Here is a 13,028-nt window from a genome sequence, read left to right as displayed (position 1 = left end):
GGCGCGACGAGGAAAGTCGCGCCACCTTACCGATCGATTACAAGGAATGTTTGGTATGCACATTAAAAATATACCAGTCGCAAAAAGAAAGTCTAAGCTAAATAAAAACTGCACAAACACTTTGTAATTTATTTTTAAAAATTATATCTTTAAGAGTTATACATATATTCTTTTGAAATAGAAACCGAAACCCAACAGGTCCCACGCATTACCGTCGGCTACTGTGCTCGGGATCGCGGGACGTGAGCCAGCGGCATACCAGCGGTTTTCAGCGCCCATTTTCGTTTTTTATGAATTTTATTACGACTACAGAAGTTTTCTGCCGCGTTTTTTGTCCAATGCAGGCCGCACGTAACAGTTTCCTTTCTACATTTTTTACCTCCTTCATTTGCGCCGACTGTAGCGCACATTTACTGATTCACTTCAACGTGCAGCTCCAAGATGTGCATCGCGACAGCCGTCAAACATTTAGCGTGTTGCAAAAGATGGCGACTCCGGTGGCGGTGCTGAGGCCCTGATGCTTTGGCTGGGGTATAGTGCTCTAGAATAGCTGGGGCAGCGGCTGAGCAGCTGAAAACCCAAACACACCAACTCCCAGGGACGTCCCGTTCAAATCCCTACATCCCACATCCTAACAGGGTAATCCGCAGGACGTCCCTGCGAGCTCTCTTCTGGCGGTGCTGAGGCCCTGATGCTTTGGCTGGGGTATAGTGCTCTAGAATAGCTGGGGCAGCGGCTGAGCAGCTGAAAACCCAAACACACCAACTCCCAGGGACGTCCCGTTCAAATCCCTACATCCCACATCCTAACAGGGTAATCCGCAGGACGTCCCTGCGAGCTCTCTTCTGGGCTATGTTCGAACCTCCAAAGAAGGATCTCCGTGGGACGTTCTATTTACTTCTCAGACAACACACATGCGTCCCAGGGACATCCCAGGGATTCCGATTAACGGAGATTCGGATGTCCTAGAAAGTCCGGAAAGTCCCAAAAAAGTCCCGAAAACATCCCAAATAAAAGAAGTCGCTTCCTCAGGACGTCCCCAACAATACCGAAGTGGGACATGTTTGGGGTACTTTAGGAGCTTATTGGGACATTATTTAGATTTTCCTCTGCATGTTATTCTAGGCCCTGTCTTGTCGAGGCCTCATAAGAAGCATGCAATTATATGAATCTCAGCTCATGTTGGGTGTTATGAGCAGCCTCAAGTTGCCATTAATTTCTATTGGGGCTATTAGGGCAGGGATGATTTGGGAAGAATTAGAGGCAGAGTTGCATTTTAACTGGAAAACCACTATGCTGGATGTGACCATTCTCAAAATTTCTAGTTATAATTATTTTCTGTTGAACTAACGATTCAAAACATATATTATTTGCCTAAAAACCTTTTACTCGATAAACGCCCGCGTGCAAAGCAATATTCGGGAGCATTAAACACTGCATGCTGCAACATGTACTATACAGGCTTTCAGCATGTGCCTATATACTGGGTGTCGCATAGTATGTATAATAACCACACAGCGAAAACCTTGCGGTTCTTGACAAATTACGTACACCGAACTTACGCACATTATTCACAATTTGCAAAGAACAGAGGAGTCGCAATTTTGAGACCACCACACTTCTCAAGCACTTCAATATATACTCCACAACAAGGGTGTCCTGATATGTGCAAGCTTACACTGTATATGTGTAAAGCTATATAATATTAACCGGGTTAAGTGGAGAAATATGGGAGAGGCCTTTGCCCTGCAGTGGGTATAGTCAGGCTGATGATGATGGTGATGATATAAAATTATCTGTTGGAGTTATATTTTTTAGCAGTACAGTACAGTTAACCAAGGTCACATGTCACATTCTGTTAACTGAGCTTCTTCATTTCTTTGCCGACAATGAGAATAAAGCCATTAGAGCTGATTTGTGTTCTTCGGAGAAGTTGGGCACCACGTGCTAGTTGGGTGCCACGTTTAACTGTTGCAATTGGCATATGCCCTTTTTGAAAACACGATTACCATTGAACCTTACCTCTAATATCATGGTAGGCTGCATGTAATGCAGCATATTTTGTGACCGCCTTTTATATATTTTCCAAAGGGGCCAATTCCCATGCATCAGCTAATGCAGTTATGAGCTTACATTCGCTGTTCATATGCTCTGAAAAACCACGATGAACAATAAGTTGCAACCCCCCAACATAGCCTCTTGGAAAAGCGCAACTGAAAATTAGCAACTGTTGAGTGTCGTAGCAGGGATGGCGCCAATTTCTAGTTATAGTGATGATGCTTTTCGTTTTTTTACATTTCAGGCGAATTTGTGTAGTTCTTGTTCACTAGCTTTTTTGCGACAGGGTGCATGATCTCTTACAACTGCCCTGGAATGGTCTTATAAAAGAACAAGTAAATGGGATGTCCCACGGAGATCCTTCTTTGGAGGTTCGAAAATAGCCCAGAAGAGAGCTAGCAGGGACGTCCTGCGGATTACCCTGTTAGGATGTGGGAAGTAGGGATCTAAACGGGACGTTCCTGGGGGTAGGTGTGTTGTCTGGATTGTCCTTTTGTAAGCCCATGCTAAAAAGATTCCAAGGAAGTTATAAGGGATCATGCACCCTGTCACACGATAGCGGATGAAAAGAACCCCACAAATTCGCTTGAAATGTCAAAAACAAAAGACATACTGGTCATCACTATAACTAGAAATTGGTGCCGTCCCTGCTATGATACTCAACAGTTGCTAACTGAATTTCAGTTGCGCTTTTCAAAGTCCATGATTGGGGGTTGCAACTGATTATTCATTATGGTCTTTCAGAGCATATGAACTGCGAATGTAAGCTCATAACTGCATTAGCTGATGCATGGGAATTGGCTCCTTTGGAAAATATAGAAAAGGCGGTGACGAAATATGCATTACATGTAGCGTACCATGATATGAAAATAAGGTGTAATGTGAATCGCGTTCGCAAAAAGGGCGTACGTTATGCAACAGTTAAACGTGGCACCCAACTATAACAGGGTACAGCTTTGTGGCGCCAAACTAGCACGTGGTGCCCAACTCGCCCGCAGAACACAAACCAGCTCTAACTAATGGTTTTATTTTTATTGTCGACAAAGAAATGGATACTCAATTACCAGAATGTGGTATGCTACCTTGGTTAACTGTACTGCTAACAAATTATATAACTATTGAACAGATTATTTTATATAGCTTAATTTGCACATATGCAGATTATTGCTTGTACATGTCAGGACACCCTTGTTGTGGAGTATATATAGAAGTTCTTGAGAAAAACAATGATCTTAAAATTGTGACTAATCTATTCTTTGCAAAATGTATGTGCATAAGCTGTGTGAGTAATAGGGTACAACTCTGTGGCGCCCAACTTCTACGAACACAAACCAGCTCTAACTAATGGCCATATTTTTATAGTCGACAAAGAAATGAAGAGGCTCAATTAACAGAATGTGGCATGTGAACTTGGTTAACTGTACTGCTAACAAAATATATAACTATTCAAGTGATTATTTTATATAGCTTTGCAAATATGCAGTCTATTTCTTGCATATATCAGGACACGTTTGTGGAGTATATATAGAAGTGCTTGAGAAGTGTGATCTCAAAATTGTGACTCTTCTATTTGCAAAATGTGAGTATGTGCATGTAATTTGTGTGTTTTAATGCCCCCAAATATTGCTCTGCACATGGCTGTTGAGTGCGTAAAATGTTCTTCGCTAAATATTATTCCATATGTTTTGAATCATTAGTTCAAAACAAAATAACTGCAAATGTTGAGAATGGCCAACTTCAGCGTAGTGGCATTTCCTGATAAAATTCAAGTCTGCCTCAAATTCTTCCCAAATCATCCCTGCCCTAATTTTTCCAATACAATTAAAGGTGGCAACTTAAGTCTACCCATAACCCCAACCTTAACTCAGATTTATTTTGAGAACTGGAAACAAATGATTTTTGAAAAACATATAATTGCATGCTTCTTACGAGGCCTCTGCAAGACAGGGCCTAGAACAAGCAGAGGAAAATCTAAACAATGTTCCAATATAAGCTCCTAAAATACCCCAAACATGTCCCGCCTCAGTATGTTTTGGGACGTCCTGAGGAAGTCACTTCTTATTTCATTTGGGATGTTTTGAGGATTTTTGTGGGACTTGTCCAGACTTTCTTAGGACATCCGAATCTTCCATAATCGGAATCCCTGGGATGTCCCTGGGTCACATGTGTGTTTGGGAATGCACGAGCAATAGGTATCCCATGTCCTTTCCGTAACAGCAAAATTTTTAAGCTAGTGGTTTTAGTACGAAACCTATCTGTGATCGGAAATGATGCTCCTCCTCTAGCTCGCTGAACTTAGCAAGAAAAAAATTCTAAGGGGGACTTAGGTTAGTAGAGTGCCCGGTCGGCCCTGACCGCCGGCAGTTATGTTTCGATGGAGGCGAAAACAAAGAGGCGTCGCTGTGCGATGTCAGTGTACGTTAAAAATCTACAGGTGGTTGAAATTACTTCGGCACCCCTTTCTCTTTTCGTTTTTCACTCCCATCTTCCTTCCTTCCTTTACGGCACGGTCAGGTGTCCACAGAATAAGTGTGACAGATATATACTGCCCTTTTCCTTTCAATGAATTATTATTATTACCTTTGGACCACTAAAGTGTGATGAAGCGAAAGCCTTTATTGCACAGTAAAAGGAGGGATAGGGATTACCATGCTAAGAGGTGCCTTTAGTAAAGGCACCTCTTTCCTTCTTATATAGCGCCTTTTTATTCCTGTAAAATCAAATTGAAATGTCGCTGATTCCTGCTTTACTGCATCTGTGACGTTCGAGGAAGTGCCAAATGAAAGACGGAGCACGGACACCTGGATCGGACGCCAGGCATTGCGTGAATCGACTCCGACCAGACATGATGTCATGATGACATCAAATTTGTCACATCTCTGTGATTATTCCTATTAACTAACACTATCATTATCGGTAACTATATCTACCTAATGTTCTTTACTGACAGCTTTAAATGTAAACAGCTGGGCGACGGATCTCCATAGCAATCGTGTTGGCATGACACTAGGGCCATTTGTTTAAACTCAGCTACACCAGTGCAGCAAAAGTCCAATTTCCTACACTGGTGTAGGCGAAATTGCGTTTCTCGCGGGCCCGGCGTGGATGTCAGGATGATTGACAGCTATAGTTTGACGGAAGTGTACGTGTGACAGAATTGTGGCTGACACTATGAACTAGCCGCTCGCTTTCGCCTTAAAATGAAGAAAGCGAGTCACTTGGGAATGAGGGAGCACATATATCCAGCATGCTCAGTGACGCCACTGCGAAGGAGCGCACGGGGACATGTAGCCCAAATCGGTTGCAAGCGCCAGGCCGGAGCCCTTCATAAAAAAAAATATTCATAAATTATATAGACTATGCAAAACTTTTAAATTTATCTCGGATACTTACAAAGACCAGCTCTATAGACCTTTTCAAAATTGGCCAAAGGGCACTGCCATATTGGAGACTGGGAGGAAAAAGCTGCAGATTCTCCCCCCAAGCCTGCTTCACAGCCCAGTCAAACCGGTTTCTCCCAGGGTCATGAAAAGGTCTATACAGCGCGTTGCACAATTACATGCGCGCTGTAGAATGCTTCTCTCCGCTAAACTGCTGAATCTTCACAGCTCAAATTTCGCACAAAAATGGCATTTGGTCGGCAGCATTTTTGTATACCAAATTTGTTTAGGGTACTTCAATCAGAAGAAGGCGGCAAGTTCCAAAGTACTTCCAAATTTAAGTTCCAAACGCCAACTACAGGGTAGTTGCAGTGGTCTACATTTTTTGATAAGTAATTTAACATTAGAACTTGCCTAAATTTTCTGAAATCGATGAAAAAAAAAGCTACCAAAAAAAGCTACCTTGTCGTTAGCCTTTAGGCCCAAGTAGTCGAAGAGTTTGAGTGGGATAATTTTTTACAACCTGGACAGCTAACTACAAACACCCTGTATATAATAAAGATTGCATGACATAAAATTATATGATATGCCATTGATGATGAGTCCTAAAGACCAACACAGCACTGATTCACCGGCTGTGATTCACCATCGTTCCGGCGTTCAATGCGCTGTACTGTGGCAAGTCATAACTTTGTAATTACATAACATTAATATCTTTATTCTTCTCCATTTGTAATAAAATTAGTGCAACTGTGCAGTGATGTAGACTAGGTGCTGTGCTGCTCAGAGCAGCACGTGGAAGCGCGGGACACGGCTGCTGTCGTTTGCCTCCCAGGCATACACGTCGCCCTGGCTGTCGACAGCGTATAGATGCTGCTGGTCCTGAGAGTAGGCCAGACTGCACAAGAAAGACCGCACATGGCATTAGTACGCTAGCACACCGAGGAAGGCATACGAAGGATGTCGTCAACTATTTCCAATTAGACTTTTACTGTTACAGCAGTTCAGGCAAAGAATATGACAAGACTCCTCAACCATCAAAGAACGTCACTCCATAACATGTATATCATATATGTACAGAACAGAACAGTGATCCAAACAATCAAAATTCAAATCTGCGCTTTTTCATCACCTATGTTAAAAACTCTCTTTATTTTTTTATTTTGTATAATTAGTTAACACTCCTATCTGTAACGTCTCAGTGGGGCTGATAGTAACCAAATAAACAAATAAACAATGCATCAATCTATTCAGCTAGTTCACCTCTTCATTTTTTGTCAAAATTTCGACACTGAACGTCTTAAACAAAAGTCATAACATGTTACAAAAACAAATAAAAAAATTGCAAAATAGTTCGATATAGCCGAAACTCATAATAAAAAATTTCATAGGAAATACACGCAAGAGCACTTGCAGATTAGTTACTGAAGGGATGGAAATTCAGGTGAGCCTTGCTAGAGAAACAGAAAGGCCTTTTCTCATGTTTCATTGACATTTTCGAAGATGCTTGTGGCTATTCAAAAGATGCGTTGCTGCTTCCATAGTGCTTTCGAAAGGTTTGAGAGGCGTGGACTGGTGCTGACCGTCGGGATTAGAAACATTCATGCCACATTATCTTTCGTGGCCCTTATGGCGCCTGTGAGGTAAGTTCACTATAAAGAGCGAACCTTTGCATGAACGCTCACTGAACTATCAGTCATCAGAGCACTCCAGAGAAGCCTGCCGCCCGAGATCTGAGCAAGATGTGTGTGTTTTGTGGTGAGCTGCATTCAATACAGAAAGTATAAATTACACGTGTTTGTTAAAAATATTTAAGAAGGGTTTGAAACAGCCAATAATTTGTAATATTGTTACTTAGCGGTGTTCGCTGGTTTGTGCTGAGGATAAAGAAGTGCAACAAACTCCCAGAAGAAGACGACGCAGACGGGTGCTGAGATCTGTGCTGTGATCATCGTTAGTGGTGCGGACAGCTCTCAGACTGTGGATCTTCCCTGTAACATCTCTTAGTGGAGGTGAATCCTTCGATCCCCTGTGACAAGCTGGATATCCGCAGTGGCCGCCACGTCAGTACCCCTATATTGACTACAGACGCTGCTACATCTACGGCCGCTGCACCTGCTGTCGTCATGGCCCATCCCCGTGACCCCGGAACCTTCTGTGGGGCCAACGAAATTGATGTAGACTGGCTGATCCTATACGAAAGTGTCAGCAAGTACAAAAGGTGGGATCCCACACGTATGCTCGTGAATGTCATTTTTTACTTCACTGGGACCGCGCGGGTGTGGTTTGAAACCCATGACGATGACCTCGCATCTTGGGATATCTGTAAGAAGCTCCACGACCTGTTCGGAAAGCCTAGTGGCCGCCACCTTGCCGCCAAAAAACCGCTCGCATCTCGCGCCCAAACGTCTACAGAGTTTTATTTCACTTATATTCAGGATGTCCTATCTTTGTGCCGCAAAGTCAACCAAGCCATGCCTGAGGAGGATAAAGCCGGCCACATAGTAAAAAGCATTGCCGACGATGCCTTCAATCTCCTGTTATGCAGGGGTTGTTCCACCTGCAGGTGTACTGACGTTTCGAGCAAGCGAAACAGAGGTGCATATCTCACCGTTTCTACCAGCTACTGAACACTGCTATCGGCTCCTCCTGTATCGATCTTCCAACTTTCTGATCACCTGCTAAAGACAGCACTTTGACCCGCATCGTCTGCCAAGAGCTTGAGGAAATGACTCCCGCAGCCTCACTATAGCAATCACCCGACAACACCCTGGCTACAATATCACTCATTCAAGCTGTTGTTCGCCAAGAGGTTGTGAACATGGGTCTCCCTTCTACCAGCGCTGCCGACACCGTGGATTCCGGATGCCCCAGCAGTGATTGCAGCTGCCTCATCCAACGCCGGTTACTCACCCCGATATCAGTACCGCAATCCAAATGAATGGCGTACCCATGACAATCACCCCATTTGCTTTACTTGTTCATGTGTTGGCCACATTTCCCGTCACTACCGTAGCCGCTGGTACACGCCATCTCGTCAGTTCACCTACGTCGACCGCCACGAAGACTATGCCCCTCGCTATTTCTCACCTTGACCCGACCAGACCCATGTTGACCCCGGTGTCACTGTTCATGCTGCCAACCGTTCACTATCCTCGCAAACTCGATGCTCGCATTCTCCTCTTCTTCGCCGCAGTTCATCACCGTCCTATTCCAGCCACATACCGGAAAACTAGCCAATGCAGCTCCAGGAGATGATGCTGCATTTGTGACCCGGACTGATAAACCTCCGCTGACCCCTGCTCCCGTTTCTGCTCTCATTGATGCCGGCGCCCAACTGTCTGTTCTCAGCTCCTCACTTCGCCGTCGCCTCAAGGAAGTCCTTACTCCAGCCGTCTCGCCCACAGTTCGCATCGCCAATGGCAGCTTTGCTGCGTCATTGGTATGTGTATGGCGCGAGTTACCATTGGTGGTCATCCCACCTCAGTGTTGCTCATCGCCCTACACGAATGCCCCCACGACGTTATCCTCGGCATTGACTTTTTAACAGCCCACTCTGCCCTCATTAACTGCTCTACCGGCCTACTTAGCTTGGACCATCTGCTCTGCTCTGAAGACCCCTCCTGCTCACCCCGCCTTCAATCAGCACAGTTCTGCCGCCTTCCTCCTGAAGCTGCCATTTACATCCCTAAGTCGCCATTCCCACCCGTCCCCTACGGCAACTATCTCGGTTGCCCCATTACTGATGTCATCCTGCAGCGGCACATCACCCTTCCTCATCTAATTGTGCATATCTCCCAGAACCGTACCACTCTTCCAGTCCTTAACTTCAGCTTGTCAACTCAAATTCTGCCCGAGGAAATTTAACTAGCTGTGCTCTCCCCGATGACCGATTGTGCCATTTCAGCTCTGACTACAGATCATCCAACTGCCGTCCCTGCAAACCCTCCCTCGTCCTCTACATCGCGCCCTGATCTTGTTAACAGCATGATTGCAGCTGATCTCCAACATAATTTGCCACGGAGTTAAACAAGCTTTTGTTCACCTATAGTGACCTTTTTGACTTTGGTACCCGCCCATTGGGTCAAACTACAGTTGTCAGCCACTGCACACCGGTGACGCCAGTCCTATTCACAGGCGGCCCTAACGAGTTTCGCTTGCTGACAAGCGATGCGTAACTCAAACAGAGGTCGAGAAAATGTTGGCGAACGACATAATCGAGCCTTCCAGTGGCCCCTGGGCATCCCCTGTTGTGCTGGTCAAAAAGAAAGATAGCAGTTGGAGATTCTGCGTTGGCTACTGTCATTTAAATAAGATAACCAAAAAAGATGCCTATCCTCTTCCGCATATCGACGGCGTACTTGATACTTTGAACGGAGCCAGCTACTTTTCGTCCATCGACCTTCGTTCCGGCTACTGGCAGATCTCCGTCGACGGCCTCTATCAATTCAAAGTCATGCCTTTTGGCCTTTGCAATGACCCAGCAACCTTCGAACGCATAATGGACTCTTTGCTCCGAGGCTTCAAGCGGACCACTTGTTTGTGTTATCTTGATGACGAAATAGTTTTCTCCTCTAAATTTGAAAGCCATCTCCTTCACCTTTCTACAATCCTTGCGCTTTTTCACCCCGCCGGACTTCAACTCAACTCCAAAAAGTACGGCTTTGGTCACCGAGAAATCAAAGTCCTTGGCCACTTGGTTAATGCTGCCGGCATTCAGCCTGACACCGACAAGATTCGTGCCGTCAAAGATTTTCCGACGCCACGTTCATCCAGCGATGTTCGAAGCTTTATTGGCCTACGTTCCTATTTCCGACGATCCGTCCCGAATTTCGCAGCACTTGCTCGTCCTCTCATTCATCTCCTCAAGAAAGACGTTTCATTCTCTTGGGGACTTGAGCAAGTTGCAGCTTTCTCGGAGCTTATTGCTGTTCTCACTAATCCATCCGTCTTGGCCCATTTAAACCCATCCACCAATACTGAACTCCGCACCGATGCAAGTGGCCATGGGATTGGAGCTATACTCGCCCAGCGACAACATGGCCGCACAAGGGTAAATGCATATGCCAGCCGCCTCCTATCTACGTCCAAACAAAATTACTCTATCACAGAGCGAGAGTGCCTGGCGCTTGTTTGGGCTATTTTAAAATTCCGCCCTTATTTGTTTGGCAGTCTTTTTACTGTTATAACAGACCATCATGCCTTGTGTTGGCTTTCCTCCCTCAAAGATCCTACTGGCCGTTTGGGGCTCTGGGTGCTTCGATGACAAAGATATACGTTTTCCAACGTGTACAAATGAGGCCGGCTTCACCAAGATGTAGACTGCTTGTCCTGTCATCCCGTCGACTCCCCTAGTCCTATTGATGCTGACGATGACGCATGTGCTTTGTCTGTCTCGGCCTTTTCTAACATTACCGACGAACAGCACTTAAATCTTTCGCTCCATTCCCTTTTCCTCCGTCTTACCTCCGGCCCCATCTCTCGCCTTATTTGCACTCCGCAAGAACACCCTATACCGACGCAATATGCAACCAGATGGTGCAGACCTTTTGCTCGTCATTCCTCAACATCTGCGTTCCACCATCCTTGAACAGTTTCATTATGCTCCCACGGCTGGCCATCTGGGTGTCTCTCGCACATACGACAGCCTGTGCCGACGTTTCTGCTGGCCGGGGCTCAACCACTCCGTCCAGCAGTACATTTCTGCATGTGAATTGTGTCAGCTTCAGAAGAAGCCAACAATTTTGCCTTCAGGCCATTTGCAACCGATCCCCATACCTACTGTCCTGTTTTCTCGTGTAGGCGTTGACTTTCTTGAACCCTTCTCAGTTTCCACCTCAGAGAACAAATGGATCGCCGTCGCCACCGATTACGCCACGCGGTACGCTATTACCCGAGGCATCCCGACCAGCTGTGCCACAGACGTCGCTGACTTCCTTCTAGAAAATGTAATTGTTTATCATGGTGCCCCTCGTGAACTCCTAACTGACCGTGGCCGCTGCTTCCTGTTGCGAGTGGTTGACGAAATTCTCCGTTCGTGTTCCGTCCGCCACAAATTCACCACCACCTATCACCCCAAGACTAACGGCCTCACGGAACGTCTAAACCGTACCATCACAGACATGCTGGCCATGTATGTGTCTGACGACCACTGGGATTGGGACGTTCATCTACCCTTTGTGACATTCGCCTACAATTCATCTGTCGAATCTACCGCTGGGTACTCTCCATTTTATCTGTTATTTGGCCGACACTCGTTGCTGCCCTTCGACACCTCACTACCAGCAGAAAATGCCACCAGCACTTACGCTAGTAATGCCGTCGCCTGCGCTCATGATGCCCGCCGGATAGCTCGTGCCAGGCTCTCTGCATCCCAAGACTCCCAAAAATTCCGGTACAACAGTCACCACCGTGATGTCCACTTCACTCCTGGATCTCTCGTCTTGCTGTGGCTCCCGTGCCATCGAGCGGAGTTGTGCGAAAAACTTTTGCCCCATTACACAGGCCCTTATCGAGTTTTGCGCCACGTGACCGAGGTCACATGCGAAGTTGAATCTTTAAATCCGAAATCCTCGTCCAGAGGGCCATCCTCCGGAATAGTGCATGTGTCCCGTCTGAAGCCCTATTATGCACGTTCTCTTTCACAAAACTAGAACGCACCGGGACAGTGCTTTTCCCAAGGGGGGTAGTGTTACTTAGCAGTATTCGCTAGTCGTGCTGAGGATAAAGAAGTGCAACAGACTCCCAGGAGAAGACGACGCAGACAGGTGCTGAGATCTGTGCTGTGATCATCGTTAGTGGTGCGGACAGCTGTCGGAGTGTGGATCTTCCCTGTAACCAATATTCATGCTTGTCATATTGGGGTTTGATTGTACTGATTTTGAAGTAAAAGTGCCTCCAGGAAGCAAGTATGCTTGTGTTATGGGACTCACAGATTTGCCTTGCTACTTTACTCATTAACTATTTTACTACACTGCAACACTCAACTTCTTAAACTATTTCCATTCATATGCAGATGCTTCCTTGTGAAAGCATTATGACACTCTAAATGCAGTGTGTGACTTGGAATCAGTTACATCTGTGTAGCTGACCTGGCCAGGAGGCTCTTTTGGTCTCATGAGGCGATAAAACAAATAAACAAACTAAAAAAGAAAACATATCAGGAGCTCGACTACACAGACAGAAAAGGAAACATGTGAGAAGCTTGACTACACAGAGCTTCAAGCACCCAACAACTTTAAGGGCCTCACAAGACCCTCAGCTCTACCATTATCATATTCATACGAATATAATAAGTCTTTTACCTTAATTCATTGGTTTTAGATTGTACGAAGGCAAGTCCACTTGTCGAAACGTTGGCTCGACCTGCTAACTGCTACCCTTCTTCGGTGCTCTTTCATACTAAGTTAGCTATGAACCTTGTGGCACAGATGCTGAGTTGAGCAAGACAATCATGTGTTGTCCTTTGCTAAAGCAGAGAATTATGCATTATATTTCACTGCAGGTACTAAAAGGAGTCACTGTGCCACAATTTCACTGTGAAAGGCAACATGACATCACTCTGAGTTGCAGTGCGTTCAGCAGTACCCT

At 45.6% G+C, this 13,028-nt stretch overlaps 1 protein-coding gene across 2 annotated transcripts in view; it reads right to left on the bottom strand.

The window, feature by feature from the left end:
- Positions 1 to 6,128: 6,128 nt before the first annotated feature.
- mv (lysosomal-trafficking regulator mauve) overlaps positions 6,129 to 13,028 on the bottom strand; it is a 110,832-nt gene continuing 103,932 nt past the window's right edge. For both annotated transcript variants that reach the window (XM_084583257.1, XM_084583258.1), the window contains one exon: positions 6,129 to 6,336. In XM_084583257.1, coding sequence (XP_084439383.1) covers positions 6,222 to 6,336 — 115 coding nt within the window. In that variant the 3' untranslated portion in view covers positions 6,129 to 6,221. The remainder of the gene's footprint in view (positions 6,337 to 13,028) is intronic.

Source organism: Amblyomma maculatum, chromosome 11, assembly GCF_055883805.1.
Source record: "Amblyomma maculatum isolate TAMU_Amacu chromosome 11, ASM5588380v1, whole genome shotgun sequence".
NCBI lineage: Eukaryota > Metazoa > Arthropoda > Arachnida > Ixodida > Ixodidae > Amblyomma > Amblyomma maculatum.
This window is presented reverse-complemented; position numbering and strand designations above follow the sequence as displayed.